The sequence below is a fragment of the Python bivittatus genome, unplaced genomic scaffold, assembly GCF_059951505.1.
Source record: "Python bivittatus isolate LINGU-HERP-01145 unplaced genomic scaffold, Pbiv_v1 ctg000610_np1212, whole genome shotgun sequence".
NCBI classification, from domain to species: Eukaryota; Metazoa; Chordata; class Lepidosauria; order Squamata; family Pythonidae; genus Python; species Python bivittatus.
This window is the reverse complement of record NW_028277088.1, coordinates 24,945,810-24,968,866: the sequence shown is the minus strand read 5'-3', so window position 1 is coordinate 24,968,866 and position 23,057 is coordinate 24,945,810. Positions and strand designations below refer to the sequence as shown.

At 36.9% G+C, this 23,057-nt stretch overlaps 1 protein-coding gene across 4 annotated transcripts in view; it reads left to right on the top strand.

Annotated features, from left to right (window-relative positions):
• COL28A1 (collagen type XXVIII alpha 1 chain) overlaps positions 1-23,057 on the top strand; it is an 83,629-nt gene that overhangs the window by 27,100 nt on the left and 33,472 nt on the right. For all 4 annotated transcript variants that reach the window (XM_007425280.4, XM_025164802.2, XM_088150624.1 and 1 more), the window contains exons 11-20: positions 621-674; positions 10,668-10,736; positions 12,371-12,439; positions 13,302-13,370; positions 16,103-16,171; positions 16,992-17,060; positions 19,625-19,693; positions 20,959-21,027; positions 21,450-21,521; positions 22,697-22,765. In XM_007425280.4, the coding sequence (XP_007425342.1) occupies positions 621-674; positions 10,668-10,736; positions 12,371-12,439; positions 13,302-13,370; positions 16,103-16,171; positions 16,992-17,060; positions 19,625-19,693; positions 20,959-21,027; positions 21,450-21,521; positions 22,697-22,765 (678 nt within the window). The remainder of the gene's footprint in view (positions 1-620; positions 675-10,667; positions 10,737-12,370; positions 12,440-13,301; positions 13,371-16,102; positions 16,172-16,991; positions 17,061-19,624; positions 19,694-20,958; positions 21,028-21,449; positions 21,522-22,696; positions 22,766-23,057) is intronic.

The window sequence follows — 23,057 nt, the reverse complement described above, 5'->3', positions numbered from 1 at the left end:
TGCTTATTGAAAATCCACCAGAATGTGGATGTAAGGAGTGATATAATGAATAACTGAATATGAGAGAGGAAAGCAGGTGTAGAAAATTCACATTATGTCATAGAAATACTTCCTGTGTAATAGCTGACTTTGGGTAATATTTTTATAATAAATGTTTCTTCTTATTCATATGATTTTAAGCACTTCAAAAGTAGTAGAATTTGAGCAGTTGTTTTAAAAGGCTAACATGGTATTATAGGTCGTGTGTGTGGGTGTGTGATTAATCCTTGTGACAAGCCCAGAGTGACTTGTGTGAGATGGATGGCTATATAAATCATATAAATAAATAAATATGATTCAGATAGCAGAAATGGAACAGCGAATTAAAAACAAAGAAATAACATATCTTTTGCAATAAAATGAATTCAAATAATTCTGCCTTCTTGTACTTCAAGACTTCATATTTCTTTGTTTACAAGTTGTTTTTTGTTTTGTTACTGAGACTATGTACTAAATTCCATCTAGGATGTCTAACAAATGTACAGTTTCTGATGAGCAGAATATGATTCATAAATGTAATAATAAATATATGTCCATTGGTAGAAAATTCAGTTCTCTCCCCTTTTTTTATTTTGCTAAAGGGAGTTGGTGGCCCACCAGGTGAACCTGGCCCAAAAGGCATTCAAGGAAACAAGGTAAGAGCCATGTGATACAGTATATCAATTTACAAATACAGTACTCAGCTAGTCATGTCCTTTTCCAAGATATTCTGCCACCCCTTCCACCACAATTCATAGTTTTCTTTTTCTCTTTTTTCAAAAGGGTTATTTAATGTTCTGTGACCAATGAAATGCTCTGATTTTATGGGCTTCTTATTTTTATGTTTTTTTCCTGTCCCTCCCTGATTAGCATTAAGTTGCTCTACACACAACACATAAAACTTCCAGAAATTTTGAGAAAATAGAAAATCTGGGGGAAGGGTATTTTTTTTAAAAATAGAAATTTTGAGCAAGTTGGCATAAGTATCTTATATTTTTAACATCTTTGCAGAAATTAATAGCTAGAAGGGGAGGGAGAACATGATGGCCCAGACAGATCCACATAAATAATATCCAGGGGCTCGAGAAATACCCAAATCCCAGGCCTGGGAACATAGCCAGGTCTTAAGAAATTTCCAGAATCTTTGAAGGGTGGACTCTGTACATATCTCCGGGGGGATGCTGTTTCAGAGGGCAGGTGCTGTGACAGAAAAGGCACACTTCCTTGGTCCCACAAGGTGACAGGACCAAGAACACACCCACTCTGCATAATCATACTGATGGGCAGAAATAATGGGAGGCAATTTTCCTACCCTTGCAGTACTTTTCTCAACACCTCAGTTTAAAAAGGAAATGTGACATAAAAAAGATAGGCATGTTGCCTATAGAGGGGAAAACGCCCCTAGAGATGTAGGTTTTTGCAGTCATCATCATGGGAGTTTGTTATATCAAATTAATTTGGGGCAAGGCAATTGCAAACATAGCAGTGTTTCCAGTTCCCAATCTTTGCATTCTAGTCCAGATTTATATCAATATACCCCTGATACCGTTCATATCTATTCAAGTTCTGAATAATGAAATGTTCATAAATATGGTGCTAATCCTCCTGTTTTGCCTTTGACTGTTAAACCATTGCGCTCCTAATGAATGCAGCTTCTATTGCAGTATATGTGGGTGTGCATGATGTGAAATATCTTGGCCTTGTTTCTGAGGCAACCAGAACATTTGAAGGCACAGAGGAATGGCTTTTTATGTGGAGCGCATTTGTGGCAGTAAAGATTTTGGAATCTTGGCTTCCCTTGTGCTTTTTTTCTTGCCTTGATTATTTTCATCCTTGGCTGGCCATTTTACTTTTACTATTTTCACTTCGGTACTATTCCAGCAAACAAATAAATTAAAAAAAACAAAAGCTTATGAGGGATAAATGCCATGCATTCATGAATCTATAGCTTTTAAATGTAATGGGTTGGATTCAGCTGGAGGCACATGCATCTGTGCTAGTGATAGCAGAGATTCCCATCTTTCTCTCCAGGACAAGCCCTCCAGCCCTTCCCTAAATTTCTACGCAGAGGACACCCAGCTGAATGGGGACAGTTGTCATGCAGGGAATCACGTTTTAGCTTTCTCCCTAAGAATACTTTTGGGAAACTGCCTCAGGAAATTAGGAGATCAAAGAAGCATTTTGAAGATAGGAAATCATACCACTAGAGAAGTAAACACATAGTTATATACATCATATTAAGCTATTATTTGTTTTAACCTTAGTTTGATAAACATTCTGTATGATATTCAGAAAACATAATAGGCCATGATTTGTTTGGTTAACTCACACATATTCATGAACCAACAGTGGAAAATGCTGAGAGGAGAAGAGAAACCAAAGTAAAAAAAGATAAAGATCTCACAAGGAAACTTAATAAGGATTTTCAAAAACCTGTTAGAAGAGACAGGACAAGTATTATGACATCTGTAAAGACACTGGAGATGGAGACAAAGAGACAAGAAGAAGGAAAGTTTTCCAAAAGATCTCCAAACTCATAAAGAAGTTTCAACCTTAAATGGTATGTTAAAATATGCCAATGGGCAGATTGTAACTGAAGATCAAACAGACATGGAAGGAATACACTAAAATCTTTACACTAGGGACATCAGCATCCAAGATACCTTAGAAACTTGCCAGAACCTCTAGTACTAGAAGAGGATGTTAGATCAACACTCTGGTCACTATCACATTGGAAAACGACAGGAACTGGTGGAATAGCTATAGAATTATGGCAAGCAACAGAAGAATCAATACAGATTCTAACCAAACTATTCCAGCAAATTTGGAGAATGACACAGTGGTCAATAAATTGGAAGAGATCAGTTTAAGTATCAATACCAAAGAAAGGAGACTTGGCAGAGTGTGCAGACTATCACACAAAATCCTTTATTTCACATGCTGCCCAACAATGCTCAGGATCACCCAATAGGTTATTAGAATTCTATATGGAAAGAAAATGATTGCTATTCAGGGTGGTTTTTGAAAAACTGAGGAGCAAGATAATATTGCTGATGCATGATGGATAATTAAGGAAGACATTACCCAAAAGAAGTCAATATGTGCTTCATTGATTATAGAAATGCCTTTGATTGTGGAAGCCCTGTCAAGCTGTGGAATGTCCTTAGGAAAATGGGAATCCCAGCATATCTCATTGTCCTCATACAAAGTCTATACATAGGTCAGGAAACCATAACCCAGACCGAATATAGCAATACAGACTGGCTGCAAGTCAGCAAAGGGGTGAGAAAAGGTGGTATATTCTTTCCATATTTATTCAACTTATATGCTGAATATATATTGAAGGAGGTTGGATTGGAAGAAGATGAGTGTGGGTTTAAAGTTGGAGGAAGAAACATTCATAACCTATGCTGTGCTGAAAATGCGAATAATAAGTTCTAGTAATGAAAATCAAAGAGAACAATGAAAAACAGGTTTAAAATTAAATATAAAAAAGACTAAACTAATGACAAGCACAGCAACTAGTGTAAGAATGGATAATGAAGGCACTGAAGTGGTGGATAACTTCTACCTTTTAGAACTGACCATCAAGACTAAAGAATTCAGCAGTCGAGAAATATGTGCAAACTAGCACTCAGTAGGATAATGATGAAGGCCTTGGAAAATATATTCGGATGCCATAATGTGTCTATACCTACAAAGATTAGAATTGTTTGGGCAATGGTTTTTCCTGTGGTATTCTATGGATGAGAAACTTGGACTTTGAAGAAGCAGGATAGAAAGAGTATTGATGCCTTTATACTGCGTTGCTAGAGAAGACTCCTGAGAATCCCATGAAGAGCCAAGAAAACCAACAAATGGATCATAGAATAAATCATTCCAGAATTTTCACTTGAGGCCCACATGACAAGCCTCAAACTATCATATTTTGGATACATTATGTGAAGATCCTTGAGAGGACCATGATACTGGCAGAAGTTGAAAGAAGAGAAGTAGAGGATGACCAGCAGCAAGGTGTCTGGGACTGATTAGAGTACAACAGCAATGAATGCACCATTGAGAAACCTAAAAGTTCAAGTTGAAGACACATCATCCTGGACAGAATTTGTTTATGTACTGTATGTCAGGCCTAGCCCAAGGAACTCCAGGAGATCATGTAGATTCAGTTCAGCAATGTTTATCAGCTACAACCTCTAGCAAGAATCTTCCCAGACTGAAACCTCAGTTCCCAAAGTCAGCCAGTCACAACAGTGTGAATTCCTCAGGGAGGTGCCAGCCTCATCCTCTTATCTCTTCCTCGTCCCTCAGGAGACGAAAGGGCATGTTTTCCTCCCTGAGTTTGGCCTTCATAATTCCATTCCATCACACTGTAGTTGCTAAGAGTTGGCACCAAGTTGGTGGTGCTCAATCAATTCACATGCATATTGTGTGAATCCAGACAATGTATGATTTCTGTTGATTTGTGAATCTAGGCAATTATGGTACATTCAAGAAACAATTGCTAAACAAACCAATCATTCACATGTATTATTAAGCCATAAACCATGAACAGTGAACTAAAATGTCTGGGTTGACTCATTACACTAAGGCAAAACCATATGGCTTGGAGTGACAATACTGTGAAAGCAGCTGTTGATTAGATATATACTGTATAACAAATGCAAACATATGGGAAGAGCCTCCTTAACTCATGGAAGACATCTCTGATATTTAAAATGTCATAGTCAGTTGATTTTATATGTTTAGCTTATTTTAATCATCATGAAACAATCATTTTTACAGCTTGGTTGATTATAAACTATACACTTGGTGGACCATGCAGGGTAAATTCCATATAGTTAATTCCCTGGGAAAGTTGACCTAGACTGACCTTTGCATGTGAAAGCAATCATGTTAGTTGACTCTTATTTAATCCACTATGAGTAGAAAGAACTTTTATCAGGACACATCTGTTATTTTATTCACTTCTGTTCATTGTAAACACCAAGTAGCACAATACTATATTAGGATGTGGAGAAATTACAATCTTTGAACAGAATAATTTTATCCTTAAACATTTGATTTAGAAGAGTGATAATGTTCATCATTAACTTAAGGTACATTGCTTGAACAGTAGCAAGGCTTTATAAAATCCTTTAATTACTCTGTTCAGTAGGTGGCAAATGAGCCTTCTAGGGTTGCAAATAAATTTGGTTCTAATGGACAAATCAAATGATGCCTAATCTTCATTCTTAGCAAAGATTTTGCAAGGCTTTATTTATATTTGTACAACTCCATTGTTTACTTTCTAGGTTTGCAACTGTATAAAGTTACAAAAGCCTTAATTTTGTAACTTTATACAAGCCTTAATTTTGTAACTTAATTAGTTGCATCTCTGCATCCTTTAAATTTCTGATAAATGAACTACTCAGGAAGAAATTGCCAAGTAAAGTGAATCATTGTTTACAGCTAAATAAATACCCATTCAACTAGAAAAGGTCAGCGCCTTTTTCATGTGAGTACTATGGCAGACAGATATTTAGCAGTCTCTCCAAATTGTGTTATCTTTACAGAAAGATCGTTCAGCTATTCTTTTTAACTTTCCAGACACTTATGAATGAATTCTAAGTCTAGTAGTTATTTATATGGTGGGTACTCTTTCCAAGTATATAAATAATAACTCTATTCTCAAGATAATGCCAGTGAGTGGAACAATTCAGTTGCTATGGAAGAGGTTTCTGTTGTATCTTCATGAGAATGATGAATTATTGGGGAGTTGCAGAAGAAGATCTAGCTGATTTTTCAACTGAAGAACAAATATGGCACATACTTGGAACTGCTCGTGCTCAGATCTTCTGTTAATACATTCTAGTGCTAGATAGAAGCAGCCATTTAATTTTATACATAAATTGTTAAAAAGTCAGTCTATAACAAGGGTATATTGATAGCTCCTGATATTCTCTCTTAGTCAGAAAAATTGATACTTTATGCTGCAAAGCACTATGATTAATTCAAATGTTCTTCCTCTGTACTATCTTGCATAATTTGCATTCTTCAACACTATTAATGTAGTTATGTGCTGTTCTTTTTCCCAACTTTGATATTTGGATTGCTGTTGAAGCTTTTTTATTAATTTTATTGATTGCTGTTGAATTTTTTTAATTTATTTTTTAATAGACTCTTACATAATACTTTTCTTATAATAGACTTTTTGGGCAAGAGATAACAGATACAACTAGGAGGCAATTTACTAGGAAAAGCTGAGTTTGTAAGCATAGGGGAAATTCACAGCTCAGCTCTTTTCATATACAAGATCCGAGGTATAAGCATTGTGATTTTCATTTAAAATACCTTAGATACTAAATGAAGGGAAGGTACTTTGCCTAAATTCATGGTAAAGTGCAAGAAATACTAGGCTACAGGGATCAAATTTTTGTTGACCTGGCATAAAGCAATGTTCTATCACCTAACAGTAAACAAAGGTTAATGGTTATCGATGCTTAATGGTCAAATAGTGAAACTGAACCTCCATGTTTAGAATAGCTTCTACTCAGGCTGATAAGCATAGGTACACCTAAATATCTGCATGAAGTAGAACTTCATGTGCTACTTCTTCTTGTGCTACTGGGTCTTTTGGTTTACTTAAGATATTTTGGACTGATTTAGCAAATCACTCCAAAATATCTTAAGTAAACCAAAAGACCCAGTAGCACAAGAAGCAAAAACAGGAGTGGCTGGTGTGGGTCTTCCGGGCTGTGTGGCCGTGGTCTTGAAGTCTTGTTTCCTAACGTTTCGCCAGCACCTGTGACCGGCATCTTCAGAGTGCAGGAGCACAGACAGTTCGCAGAGAGAACTGCTCCTGTCTGTGCTCCTGCACTCTGAAGATGCCGGTCACAGGTGCTGGCGAAACGTTAGGAAACAAGACTTCAAGACCACGGCCACACAGCCTGGAAGACCCACACCAGCCATCGTATGCCGGCCGTGAAAGCCTTCGACAATACAAAAAACAGGAGTCATCTACAACATACAGTGTAAGGACTGTAACAAACACTATGGAGGACAGACAGGCAGAAGACTGGCAGAGCGGATCCACAAGCACCAACTAGCAGTCAGAAGACATGATGAAAACTCCTTAATCTCACAACACATGGACAGACTGAACCATAGTTTTAACTGTGAAACTGTCAGCATTTTAGACCAAGCCAAATACAAAAATGCAAGAGAATTCTTGGAAGTTTGGTATTCAGACAAGGCAGCAATTAACAGACAAATAGAGATAAACAGCATCTACATACTATTCAAAAGAGACAAAAAACCAGGAGATCGCCTCACCAGCAATCATCACCCAGATAAGCAAAGGTTACCACCAGGCACACAATCAAGCAGTAAACATATGCTAATCAAGGAACTACCAGAGGAGCAAAACAAACCCCCACCCCCACCAGCACTGGCAAGGCAGACCACAGTATATAAATAGAGAGCAACCCCCATCCCATTTTAGCACTGAAGATGTTACCTAGCCGGGTAATGAAACGTTTGCAAGAAAAGAACCAAGCTCAGAGAACCCCAAGGACTCCACAGTTCAATCCTGAGCTACACATATTCGCCTCTATTGGAGCCAAATCATTGTTGAAAGAAACCATGTCTTACCATATGTAAACCTAGTCATGGAGAATTTGAATCATTTATCTTCATATAACCTGATAATATCTATATTTTCATCTGAACATATAAAACCAACTGCAAAAATTTGTCTATCTAACAATATTAGATGTTTTGAAACTGAACTTAATGATCATATTTTAAAACCTATCTTTATACTATATTTGTTATTTCTATTGCCTTTGTAATTGTAGGCCTCCTTGTGGGAGTCTTATCAGCATAGAAACTTTGCCAAGATAATTAGAAGAAAGTAGACACATATCAGCTCTGTTATTCTTGGCTTTTCTTCTTTTCATGCTGATGGGAAAAAAGTTTTCTTGTTGATAATTAACATCAAAGCATTAACTTTTTCCCCACTCAAGCTACTATGTAGAACAGATTTATAATAAGTTTTTATTACTTTAATAAAATATACAGATCAAAACTGATGGAAAACATTGAAGTATATTCCAGCTTGAAAGGAAATATTTAAAGGTGCAATCCTATGCTCAAGATTAACTGATTCCACTACAATTGTTTATGGAAAAGTTCTATTATGCTGGAAGAATGCTAGGATACCTGTCATGAAAAATAATGAGGTTGGGGAATAATGCATTTGCTCTCAGTGTATACAATTGCATCCTTAGGTTCAGCACTAAATATCCTATGTTTAAATATAGTTGCAAGAGAGCCAGTTTGGTGCAGTGGTTAAGGCATCATGCTAGAAACCAGGAGAACATGAGTTCTAGGGTCCAGACACTCTCTCCCGGCCCTAGGAAGCAGGCAATGGCAAACCACTTCTAAAATCTTGCCAAGAAAACTGCAGGGACTAGTCCAGGCAGTTGCCAGGAATCAACAATGATTTGAAGGCGCACACACACATTCACACACACACATATATAGTTGCAGTTACTTCCAAGTAAACATAAATTGTTACTCTCCTTTGACTTCAAGGGAGAAATTAAATGGTTGCTTAAATTGTTCCTACTGAAAGCGTTGAAACAAATGTGCTTTATTCCAACTGGATTTTGCTTTTTGAGAACTTATTTTATTGTTGATAAATGAGCATTTTTATGAAATTGGCATGCCCCCTTTATAAATTCAGTTATGTCATTTGAAAGATGAACAAGTTCAAATGGTTTTCAAAAATTCTTGTCCATTGGTTGCCGATTTGCTCACTGGTACAATTTCTTTATTTTTTGCTGCTATTTTTTGTTAAACTAAAAGCTTTAATAAAGACTCTCTGTGCTAATTAATTGCTCCATGGAAAATAAACATGCAACTGGAAATGTATTGAGAAAGGAAGTATTTCCTGGAATGGGAAGATGGTAATATATCAGACCACCTGTTATTATTCAGTGAAGTACAAGAACAATTCATGAACCAGAACTAGAAGCCAGGGCAGTAAGAGAGCTTTGGGATATTAAGAACGGAGCTTTAATTAATTGTACTCACTAAAAACAGAAACCATACTATCAACACAACACTAATAAAAAGGATAAGGAGTCATGCTGGAAGGGATATGGCAATATTAAACTAACATACTGTTAAGAGACAATTCTATCACCAAGCTGGATTCACAAATCACCCTAATTGTGAAATAAATCACAATTGGTTGGGTTTTGCACATTGCACAAAGTCAATCCCCCTTAACATGTGAGAACCACGGATACTTACAGTTGAGAAAGATAGTTGCAGCTTAACATGCATCACATTGGTTTTTCAGGGTAGCTTTTGCCTGCTACAGTACTTGCTATAATAATGTTATGTAGCTCATTCAGTGGCTTTAATTCTGAGTCCCAATGTTGTGAGCAGTATTAAGTGTTCTTCATCTGCAGAAGTTAAGCTCCAATTCCTTTGCAAAGACTGTTACCAAATACGGCACAGCTTTGAAATCTCTGCAGATTGTCAGCTTCCAAAACTTTAACAGATAATGCCTCCATGTGTTGTTTATGGTGGGGAAGGGGTTAGAAGTCAAGAGTTCTATTACATAGGGAAATTAAATATGTAATGGTGGGGATACATATAAAATCTAGATCTAGAATGCAAATAGACTACTTTTTTACATCCCTTCTACATTGCTTTGTTGCATTACATTAAGGAGGAACAGGATATTGTTTAGCTATATATTTATTTATTTCATCTATATGTGTATTTGAATGGCTTTTTTGTTTTCATTTTCTTGTTTTCTAGAGTTTTCTTGGGTTCTTTGTTTTTCTATTCTGGTATTTTTCTCCCTTAAGTAGTTTTAGTACAGTTTTTTTTTCTTTTATTAATTTTTTTATATTATAGATACAGGTTTTTTTTTCCTTTGAAGTATTTAATATTTTCTATAATAGCAATATACCTGTGTAATTATTTTATTTATATGTGTGTGTGTGTGTGTGTAATGAATGTTTTAAAGACATCTTAAAATAATGTTAATAGTAATGTTTTCAAAGCTTCATAATTTTTTTTTTTTTAAATCAGAAGAATCAGGAATTTGCAGATGAATATACATGGGTGATTTGTTATGGGAATTGTAATCAACAGCATGTACAGTCAAAGAGCATTGGATTTCTCTTTATCCTTCCTTAATGGATTTTTTTTTTCCTGGGCAAGAAAAAAATGGAAGAAGCAGCGTTGGTGGATGTCAATAAATGCAAAACGTCATCTGGGCTGATTCTCCTCAGAACAATTGTACAAGTGAAAATTTCATCTGGAAGCACTTGGAGACCAATTTTCAGGATGTGTCACCTTATAAATTCTTTCCTCTAGCAGGGCAAGCATTCAGAACAAATGCTGAAATTCTCCTATTAAAGGTAGAAACTGAAGAACTAATAGAACAGTTTACAGAATAAAACCCTTGTTTGCAAAAGAAGTGTTTGTTTTTTATATTTTACTTTGCCTGAAGTTTAAATCAGTGAAATTAATAAAGGATCAGGTTAGGACTGTTGAGAATCTGGATACACTGAATCCCAAAGTAACGTCTTACCATTTATTTTCCCATTATACAAATAACTAATTAGTTCCTTTTTATTCATTTTAAGGGAGAGCCAGGACCAGCAGGTCCTTATGGTCCTGCAGGAATCCCCGGAATTGGATATCCAGGACCTAAGGTAAAACATGCAGAGTCCACTCCGATCATGCAGTCATATTTAGCTCTATAGACTGCAGATAGGACAGCCATGGAGTTTACATACTATTGCCTTGCATGGATGGGCAAATGGAGCCCTTTTTAGCTATTCGATGATTTACATTTGCACTTTTTAATCACACTGTGATTTGCTTTCTCGCCTTTTGAGAAAAGGAGGCAGGAAAACTGTACTATAACACCAAAAATAGGCCTAACACATCTGAAAAAGAAAGAAGAAAATCAAGAAGTTCTAATCTTGCCATTTAGTATCATCTCACCACTGTGGTTCTTGATCCTCCCACCAAAAGCTAAATGTGGCCCTGGGCATTGAAAGGAGGTTGCCCTTGCCATTTCTTCAAAACAAGAAAAAAAGACTGAAACGTCTCTTTGACCTGAACAGTGAGCTAGAATGTGCCTCTTCATGTGCAATGGAGGAGGAAGGAAAAAAACAGTAGCTGGTGTGACATTTTGCATTTTGTTGGCAAAGGCAAAACATTAAAAAAAAAATTCAATAAATGATACCTTTCCCGCAAGTTAAGGTGCCTAATGTGTAAAGCCAGTCAAATTATGTCAGGATATGACGAAGAAATCTTGCAAGCCCCTCTCTTGTTGTCTCATTGTCTGGCAGCTAAAATATAGTAATAGCAACTTGTTCCTTATCCAATTTACTAACCTTTCATCACACTCAAAATTTGATGTTTGCAATAGCCTTCTCATTGGTTCCTAATAATAGGAACAGCCCTGGCTGGAGGATGTAAGCAACAAGCTATCTTGTTGGCCCAGATAAGGAGTTAATACAGGCTTTTTGGGGGTGGGGGATTTCTAACATTTATACATTGATGAAAGTCAAGAAAGTTCCTTCTCTGAGAAGTTTTGCATCCACAGAATTTCAGCAAGATCTTATTGTATAGTGAAGTCCAATTTGTTTCATTACTTCCTATGATAAACCAACATGATAAAGCTTCTGTGTCTGCAGTTGATAGGATTTGGGGTTCTTTGATAGAAAACGTACAACACACAGTGGTAGTCTGCTATTTTATACTCAGCACTCTAACATTTGGGTTGTGTGGAACATGAGATAATAAAGGTTTTGGGGATGTGTAAATACTTATACAGAAAGTTAAAAAGTGAAATGTTATGGGTTTATGCTGGAAAGGTCAAAATTTAGCTTAAGTAGCTAAAAGAAAGGCATAACAAAATATGATTAACCTGTTTTCGTGGTGAACATGATTAGCTTGATACTATACATGTTTTATTCAGAGGGAAATTATACTTAATTTGCTGACCCATATTCCAGTACAACAACCCATAGCAATATATTTCATATTAACTGTGCCCATTAATTATGCTAATTTTTAGTTATGATACAGTTTTCTTTGAAATTAAAAGTATGACACTATTCCTTCCATTTTGGTCTTATCTTGGACTGTTTCCCAATTAGCCTCTACATCTTCCTCAGTCATCCAACCATGACTGATCCAATAGAACAGTGATGATCACAGGCCTTATATTGCCCCAGCAATGGATGGATGGTGTTATAAATCACTAGTAGAGAAATGGTCTTGGGAAATCTACTTGGAGCAATAACAAGTGTCTTTTTAAAAATTATTTTACAAGGGTGATAGAGGTCAGGAAGGAAGAATTGGGTTTCCAGGACCAACTGGGATTGGTGAGCCAGGCTTAACAGTGAGTAAATTTGTAAATTCTTTTCCTGTAATTGTAATTGCATTTTTATGTTTTGTAATCTTCAAAGCAAGCTTTGAGATGGCAATGAACTCTGAGAGGCAGCTTAAACATATTTTTGATGAATAGTTAATTAATAAATATAGTAGTATGGTGGTAGATGACACATTCTGTCCGGCTTCCGCAATCTTCAGTGCAAGACTCGGACATGCAAACAGCAACTCTACTGCGGTCCCCTTTCTCTTCAATGGAAGTGGGCAACCTATTTGGTCTGGTGGGCACATTTGGAATTTTGAGAACATGTTCCAAAAGCTTTGCCTAACAAATTATGATGCCAGATGCCTGATCAAAAATGCAGTAGCAAAGTTCTGAAATATCAAAGGAATTTGATATTTCAGAACTTTTCTACTGCTTTATTATGATTTTATGCGGTATTGCTTGCTATTATTGTTGGTATGCCTGTTTTATATCTTATGCTGAGTTGTTCTCTGTGATCTAAACAGATTTTAATGCTGTTTTAGTATTGTTTTTAAAGTATTTATTTAGTTTTAATTGATGGGACACCATGGAAAAAATTTCTGTTGGGTAGTCTAAAAATACAATTTATCAGTAAGTCAATGAAAATAAATAGTATGCTTGAAGCTAAGCTGATTCTATGCTTTGCAGCATGCTAGCTTTTTAATTAAAGGAATGTAAATTAAGTAAAAATCAACCTCTTCCATGGGGATCCAGGCTCTTCAGTGTCAGGAAAACACTGCATGGATCAGAACATTCCACAACATGATGAAGGCTGTCTATATGGAGAGTATTGTGTGTACATTAGAACTGTACCATCTATTCACAAGATTTTTTCTTCCAAATTCAGGGGCCACGTGGTCCTGAGGGCATGCAGGGTGAAAGAGGTCCACCTGGTGAAGGACTCCCAGGACGGAAGGTAAATATTCTAACCAAAACGAATAGACTTCCAACTCACTATAGTGATTATTTCTCTGTTTATTTTTAACCATTTCTTTCTAGAAATTTGAGCATAGACAATGTCTTCCTGCCATTGGGTTTTTTAGCTTGGTTTAAAACATTTCAGTATTTCCTTGTCCCCTGAAGTGTAAGAAAACACATTTCCTTCTTTTTCCTTTCCTAGAAGGCATGGGATGTGACAATTCTTCAGTCTGATGGAAGTTTTATCACATTTGCAGTATTTTGTAACCAGAAAAAGAAGTTAAATAAATGCATGGTGTATAAAATGATGCATACTGTGGAACAAGTAAATAGGGATAAGTTTTTCTGCTTCATGCATATTCCTAGAAATCAGTTCATCTGTTTAAGTAAATAATAGGAGACTTAAACAGATAGAGGAAGTTCTCCAAGTAGTGCATACTTAAATGATTGTTTTCCATAAAACACAGTGATGACTATCAACTCAGCTTGAATGGCTCTAAAAGGGAATTAAAGTAATTCAGGAGCTGTGCCAAAGTACTCCCTCAAGCATTTGTTCCCCCACAATGACCAGCCTGATGCCTATGAAGAGTCAGACAATAGTGCCTTTTCTCTCGTGTTTCTCAGTACGGAAATTCAGAGGAATGTACTTTCTCATAGTGGAAGTAATTTGTAGTATTATTTTTCCAATGTCTACCTTGCAAGTTCTCAGACATTTTCATCAACTGATTATTATTTTTTTACTTTATTTTCAGAACACCTGAGGATTTCTCTTGGGGTGTTTTGTGCCTGTTTTATTGGGGGGAAGGCAATTGAGGGTACCACTCAGAAGAACCAGGGGCCAAACAGGCCAAATAGTGGATCGAAGCCCTGCCCTTTCGTACATGTAGAGATCTTCCCTCTGCAGTTAAACCCGCCGTTTTGGCTCACTTGGCCCACCCATTGCAGATGCACCTGGCACCTCTACTGGTGTTGTTTTCTGTTGTGTGTCTTTCCATTGTTCTAAAACCTCCCTGGATGCCTAAACTTTCTATCCTAGAAAATTTCAGTGGGAATAGTTTCCCCATATTGTTTTCCTTTAAAATTTAATTGAAGCCAGGAGACTGCAGGCCACTGGAGCTTTTACAATGAAAGGCAGGACATTGTAAATAAATAAGTAAGAATCCCCCACCACATTGTATCCATGCAGATATCACTGAACTTCTCCTTAAGAAGAAAATATGACAGCAAATTCATTCACATCATATTGAATGACAACTGGTAGGAAAAAATGCAGAGGTTTTCTGCATAGCACCATGATTAGTAGCCATTTAAAGTCTTATCCAGTGAGACCAGTACACGTTTCTATTCTGAACAGCCTTAGCTGTTTGTATGTTTTCCCAGACTTTTTGTTTCACCCGAGCTTGAATGTGAATTATGGGACCCAAGGAATGTTATAATGAATCTCTATGGACACTTGTATTTTTGTGGACCACTACCAACTTTTGGAAGTAAAATATGTGAAGCTACTAAGTAACAAACAAGTTTAAAAATATAAAAATAATGATTTAATTGTGGGAATTAAAGCAATATTTATTTCCTGTTCCCACATATATCCTGTGCTAACAGATATGTACCGGAAGATTCACGACCTCCTGTGGATTGAGATTGCTCATTTGTTTTTCTACAGTATTTTCCTGTCCAATTTATAATTTATACATCTTTAATTCAGGGAACTCTACTGGAAAAAATTGCTAACATTTAGCAGGATTTAGACTGAATCCAATTAATTTTACTGCATATCCTGTAACCTTAACTTTTCAACCTTGTAATGCCAAATTCTTGTAGTTATTAGGATAGACAATTTTAGAATAACTCCCATACAGCTGTTATATGGTTAATCTGCATCTCCTACTTGCCTGGGTATGAGGATGGCCCAGTTACCAGTTCTGGAGGACATAAATGCACATCTTCAACCCAGGTCTAGCCTGCCTCAAAGACAACCTCCAATCAACTGTTCTTGCTCCATGTCAGAAGTGGTGTTTTCCAACCTCTGCCAGTGCCAATTGGGCTCCACTGATTGCCCTGTGTAATGCCGGAAAGGATTCTCTGATATAAATTAGATCAGTGTTTCTCAACCTCAGTGACTTTAAGATGTGTGGACTTCAGCTCTCAGGATTCCCCCAGCCAGCAGGCTGGCTGGGGGAATCCTGAGAGCTGAAGTCCACACATCTTAAAGTCGCTGAGGTTGAGAAACACTGAATTAGACAAATGAAAGAGTCACAACATCTATTTCTTTTAAAAATCTTCTACTACATGAAGAAACCTTGTTTCAAGAAGGCTTGACGGAGTCCTTAACAATTCTTTTTTGCCAGTTAGAATGCAAATGTAAGGCACCTTTATTCCTCATTCTCTGCCTGTTTTTATTAGAAGCAGAATGGAGTAATTTAAGCAACATGGAAGTAAATATGGAACATGAGCAGGACTGAGAGATGGGAGAATTATGGGAAATGGGTTAATCTTTTACTGCCTTTTTGCAAAAGCCATTGAACGGATGTACACAGAGTGGTTGATAATAATGCTACATTATTATGTTGTGCTTTGAATCTACATTGATAAGAAATAAACCTTAGATTAAAGAACTGGTTCTTGCCTGCCTGGCTGTCCATAAGTAATTCTAATAAAATGTGTTTCTGTGGTAAATATTAGGCACAGTCCTAAGTGAACTCATAAAAACTTAACAAATCTTTCCAGGGAGACAAAGGTTCTGAAGGACCAGCTGGACCGGTTGGAGCTCCAGGCTTATCCATCAAAGGAGATAAGGTACCATATAGAACAGACTGTATAAACCAGGGGTTCCCAACCTGGGGTGCCCGCACCCCCAGGGGGTGCGAGATGGAATTTCAAGGGTGCGACGATTTTATGCACTGAGTTAAAAGCTTATTTTTTTTAAAGTTCAATTTGTTCATTAGAAATTAGACTTCTTCATCTTCAAATGTGATATTACTTTTGTAGGGGCTGTAAACATTAATCAAACATTTCCTAGGGGTGTGGGGCATAGAAAAGGTTGGGAACCACTAGTATAAACACAATGCAATATTGCTGAACTATCAGCACTGAAGCTACCACCTGAAAAATGCCCCCAAAGAATGAAGGATAAAAATAAATTCAAAACAAAGAATAGAGAGAAGGTTCTTAAGCTGTGAGCTGGCTTAGAGATGGCATTGCTAATGCAGAGGCATCTACAAGGGTGTCAAAAAGGCGAAGTTGGTGGTCTCAGCAGTGTGACTGACACTCTGTCACTTTTGTATGTGCAACATACAATGTTGCATGCACATACAAAGGGGCAAGGTTTTTGATCATGCTGCCACAACTGTCATCTGAATTTTTTTTACCCTCTCCCGTGGATGATACAGCATTAGTGAACATGAGATATTGGTTATATCATTGCCTTGTGACGTAGTCTCATTATTTTCCCAACTGTTCTCTGTCTCATTATTTTACTCCCCGGTCATGTTCCTTTTGAATACTTTGTAAACTACTATGCAGTCAGAATGCAGATAAGGCTCTCATGTTTGAACCTAGAATTGTGATGATGACACTTTAATTAAACCAATAATTTATGGAAGCATTTTTCATGTAGGGTGAACGAGGAATGGAAGGGCTTCAGGGCCTGATGGGACCACCTGGAACTGGCATCCAAGGAAGTCAGGTAACATCTCATTTGGTCCCCACCCCCCACCCCTTGCCCCAAGTATGTATAAATTGTCTGTGGAAGGGAACTACAGTGTATGAGCGTTGAGGTCTCTGAAACTGTTTAGTCTTACTGAGCTTCCAAATTTGGCTAAATTCACTGAAGGATCACTTTGACTCTTTGCATATCTGCAGGCTCATTCATAATCAAGGGTGTGGATTTAAGTCACAGAGTCTTATGAACCCCAAGCAATTTAGGATTGTCCAGCAGGGTTGTAGTCACTTATTTTTGCACTGTTTCCCAAAAGATAGGCAGGCTAAATGTGTTACCATGCTAAGGCCAAACCATTCAGTGCAGAAGCTGCCTTATACCAAGTCAGATTCTTGGTCCATCTGGCTTAGTGTTGGTGATGGAAATAGCCAGTGCTTCTCCAGAGTTTCAGACTGGAGTTCTCCAAGCCTACCAAAAGAAGTCTGGGATTGAACCAGGGAACTTCTGCATGCAGAACTGGTCCTTCATCACTGAGCTAGAGCCCTACCATCTTAATAATGAAAACAATGTGGTATCTCTTTGCAACAGTGCATGCTTCTGAATGACATTTCACAGCAAGCATTGAAAATAGCCACAGCCATCGTCAAAAGTAAACAAATTGATTTTGGAGGTTCAGTGGAACGTAATAAATTATTCTAGTACTCTCAGATCTACAATTGAACAGTACCAGTCTAGTTTATTTGTTTTATTCAATTACAGTCAACTATTTTTTTTGTAACTTAATGTACATCTGAGTTTAATATCTGCAAATCTAAACAAAGAGCTTAGAGTTTGCTCCTCATGCAGGAAAATAAAATTTGTTTTTGTAGATAAATGTGAATGAATTGTAAAATCAAGCTGAACACACTGGATTAATGTTGATTTAAAAACTAGGGGAGGCTTTCATCCATCAGTAACTCTGAATCTGGATTACTTTAAAGAGCTATCTCAACCTGGTACCCTTCGGTTATTTTAGAATGCAACTACCAGAATTCCAAGCCAACAAGGAATTTTAGTTCATTGTAAATCAGTGGTGGAATGCAAGTTTTACATAGCAATTCCTAGGTCCAGTTCTTGGTATCTTGAGGTAGCAGCTAGCCTCAGATGTGACATGAAAGATGCTGTGGCCTTCAGACTTACTACCATCCAGAGTGGACAAGTCTGGCTTAGTCCCACATATTGCCAATACAGTTGTTGCCTTTTAGTCTAGGACTGGTATTATTCAAACTGTTTGGTTCCAGCACATCAATATTTTTTCCTCAAAAATCTAATGCTACTGTAACTGCATAAACAATTTGTGGATGGATATTCTGAAATTCATTTTTTTTAAATCTCTATTCTTTGCCAAGCTTATAATAGAAAACATTATAGAAGACAAAAGAAATGACACAAACTTAAACATCTTTAACAATAAAGAAAGGAATGGTGAAAATTTAGTTACCCATCCATTTAAGAAATATCAATTTTGTATTTTTACTGAATTTATTAAATATTTGAGTATGCACATACCAAAAGATATAACTCAGTAACATCTAATATAAATAATATATGTAAAGAGGTTTCTTTAGATATGGATATGGAGATCATTAAACCTCACCCTTTGGGGAAAGGTGAATGCTCTCAAAATGAATATAAATTATTCCCAGATTAATTTATATTCTGAGAGGAATTCCTGTTCAAATATCTGGAAAATATTTTTAGAAAATAAATTCTTTGTTCAGAAAATTTTTATTGGGATCTTCGATTCTGAGAATATCTTTACAGGAAATGCAATTACCAATCAATGAGGGAGATTCGGTTTTTGGAATCCAAAGCTATATCATCAAGCTTACCTATTGCCACATATTAAATATTGGAAGCCAACAACTGGTGTTAATTTTCTGATTTGGGCAACACTGGAATATACATATATATCACCTTTGGTTGGATGGACAGTATTAGGATCTAAATACAACAGAACTCTAATATCTCTGGAAACAATTTTGTCAATTAGAAAGCTATGGAATGTACTGTCTAATAAAAAAAGAACTGACCATTTTTCCCATGCCAGATTGACTTTATGGGGAAACCCAACTTTAACAATTGAGAAAAAGATGGTGATATGGAAAAATTGGATGGAAGCAGGGATACTGACATTGGGCCAACTGATGATGAAGATGAATTTTTAACATATGATGTGTTAAGAGATAAATATCACCTATCAGATATATCCCAATGGCAATATTTACAGATAACAATATTTGTTAACAACATTGTTTGGACCAGCAGCATTCTCAGCTTCTGAAACACCTGAGATACTAGAACAACTGGTTAAATCCTTTAGAACTAAAAAACCTATTAGTTTTTATAGATATTTGTTATCAATAATCAATCTGATATGCAGATGTTAGCAATAAAGAAAGGAATGTTTAAGCTTACATTTGAATGTACAAGTTATCACGTATTTGTGACCCAGTTTTCCTTTTTTATCATACGATGACTGTCCATTCTGTCAATACAATTGATATCTGAGGAAAGGCAATTTTAACAAATGAAAAAAAATATATTTTTAGGGTATTCAAGGCCCAAAAGGTATGCCTGGTGTGAAAGGGTCACGAGGAATAGGACTGCCTGGACAAAAGGTATGTATTTATGTATTAAATTTATATGCTGCCCCAATCTGTTACAACTGTGGCGGGCTTACAAAATACAACAATAAAAGCACAATAAGGACACAGAATATGTCATCAAAAGTGAGTCCCGAGAAAATCAACAATCAGTTAAAAGACCAAAACATCCCAAGGGTTTTACCACTCTTTCTCACCTAGGGCCTGGGGATATTGCCAGGTTTTAAGGACTCATTTCAAAAGGCCAGGGTGGGTCCATGAAATAAATGAATATATTATGCAATAAATAATTTCAGGCTAGCAGTCAAAGTGCAGTAAATACAGTATACATCATTTGCATCTAGGAAGAGTTTTAGGTGTTATTAATTATATTAATAAAGCATAAACAAATTTCTATATTGTGTATTTAACTCCACTATAATACAGATAAAGATCTGTCAGGGGATTACTGCTGTGCTAACTTACATATTTAAAACTTTTAAGTCCCAACAATTTTCTATAATATAATTGGCAATTAACAACATCAAGAAAAGCACAGAAGTATGAAAAAATAGTAGGGAATCCCATATAACATCAATAAAGTTAGTTTAAAACGTTCAAACAATAGTTTGGTAAAAATATGAATGTCAGATGACCTGCATGAATTGGGGAGTGTCCATGTGAATTTAGCTATTGCAGTTTCTTTCTACTTCTAGAATTTTCTTTCTTCTTCCAATGTATGAAGGGTGTATAATGCCTCCAGCATGATGCTGGTGATGATAGCTTCTGCCCAGCTCCTGTGGGGCATTTGCCGCTGTTGCGGGCACATCTCCATTCTGTTCCCTGGCCATTGTTTTCCACGACTATTCTGCTTTTAGCCACAGGCAGCCCAGTTCTTTCTTTGTGTCAAAAAGGCATCTTTGCTGACTTTTCTTGCCTCCCCTTTGGAATTCGCAGAAAATCAGGGATTACTCAGAGGGAGATCAGGGGAAGCATGAGGTGGAGGAGAAGCTAAAGAGCTACTCCCCCACTTCCCTTCCCATCTTCTCTGGCCACCTGATTCACTCTGAGGGCTGGACATCTTTATTATGTAGGGTGGCTAAAAAGAGCCTTCCCCTCATTCCCTTCCCTCCCTTAAGATTAAACTTGGAAAGGCTACTACATATGCAGAAGTGAAGGGCTCTATTCTTCACATGGAAAATAATGTTCAAGGGGTAAAGTAATAAGTATATCCATAAATAGATTATTATATGAATCATAAATTAGGAGGAAATATTTGTTTGTTTGTTTGTTTTTACAAGGGAGAAATGGGTCCATCTGGACAAAAAGGAGATATAGGAGCACCAGGAAGTGGACAACCTGGACCTAAAGTAAGCCTGTTTTGCACCCATAGATCTACAATTTGTTTAATTTTTGCTTGAGGGAATGAAGGCTTGTAAACTTCCTTTTGAGCTGTGATTCTGGCAACTGCATAACCCAAAGATTTGTTTCTTTGAATGTAGTAGAAATATCTATTACACCAGTTAATAATGGCATACAAATATTTGTCAGTATTTCTGGCAAAGCACACCATAATGATGGTCCAGAGGGCATTCTCGCAACACTGAAGCCTGACAATATCAGAGTAAGTTAAGGTACTCACTTTCTTTCAAGATAAAAGTAAAGGTTCTTAACTGAATTGAATGCATTTAAAGAATTAGAATGCAAAGTAATCAAGCATCCTTCCCCAAACAACGCAAATATGTTGAAATTCTTTTCTTTTACATTAAAAAACCCCCACTTTCTTTCAAAGGGAGACCCAGGAAGACCAGGATTTCCAGGAGAAATTGGGAGACCAGGAATAATAGGGATATCAGGGAAAAAGGTAATTGGTTTGTTTATCTCATATATATGGCTCTCCCAGACAGGACTGTAGATCCATCAGTGGAGTGAGACAAAGGCACCCCTTTATGTTCCTATGCCCCCATCACCTTCATGTGTTTGAAGCAGGAAGAAGTTGGGAATCTACCATGATTGTGCGTGCATAGGAGTAGTGCTATGGGAATGGAGGGGGTACATTTCTACCTTGCTCCATTGATGAATTGTGCCTGGAAGATCCTGCAGATACTTTCCTGAAACAAAAAGTTTTGGTTAACACCATATTCTACCCCACCAATTTTGCCTCAAGATTCACTCATGCAGCTTCACAGAGATCAAGTTCTAGTTACATTTTTTATCCATGCTGCTATATTATGTGTGCATTTATAGTAATGAGAATATGGATGTGATCATGTGGACCAGTCATCGCATCCTGTGCAGGCTTCTTCACATTCTCTTTTTCTGTCACAATTATGCTGGGATAGGAGGCCAATTAGATGCAACCATAGAAGAACCATGAGTTTGATATCGAAGTATGAAGCCGAGAATGGAAGACAAAAGGTTGTGCATGTGGGAGAGAAGAAGTTTTTATTGCTTATATCCACAGTTCATCACAGTAGATTACTTTTCCCAGTAAAACTCTGATACTGGAAATGAGCCTGGCTTAGGGAAAAGCACCTGGAAGAGTGACTAGAGTGGAAAACCATACGAGGATTTAGCACTCTTACCTTTTGCTTGCATGTCCTTTTGACTCCTTGAAGCACGTGGGCATCCTCCCACACTTTGTACATGAATGGGGTGGATCCAGTGTAAAAGATGCCAGTCAGCTGTTTTTTAAATATAATTTGGGCCTTAAGCAGTAAGGAGCACGCTATTCTCCATGCTGTTCCAAATTTATACTAAAAAGAAACTTTTACTATTATATTTAGATCTTTTAAATCTCACACAACCATTCCCATATTTTTTTTTTTTTAATAGAGTGAATGTATAGATACTTCACTACCATAATCTGGGATTCAACTGTTGCATTTTTTATATGTTTATCTGTCAGCTACTGAACCTTTTCATGTTTTAGTTTGTTGTTCCAGATGTGCTGGGAATACTGTTTTGTTTGTTTTGGTAGAGTGCAATATATATTTATAGTGTTGAGTGGAATTAATGCCTTAATCTTATTTATGATAGGGGGAACAAGGACTGCCTGGTCCAAGAGGCCCAGAGGGAATGCCGGGGAAAGGGGACATGGGTCCAAAGGTATGATTTAATGCATTTCTTTTGTAATTGTGAAGTATGGGAGCAGAGAGGTAAACATTCTTGAAGAATCAAGCTGTACAATTGGTAGTTTTTTAGTCCAAGGTGATGCTTCTTCAAAAATGCTTCCAAGTTTAATTATTTTCAGTATAACTTATAAAAAAACTTGTGAAGAAGAAATTGCAGTGATTTTTAGTTGTTCGTACTTGGGCTGAGATCACAAAGTGTGGCAAAGAAAAGACACTCTCATTTAAAAGAATATCCAAGCTGCAGCTCAGATGTGGCCTGCTGGATC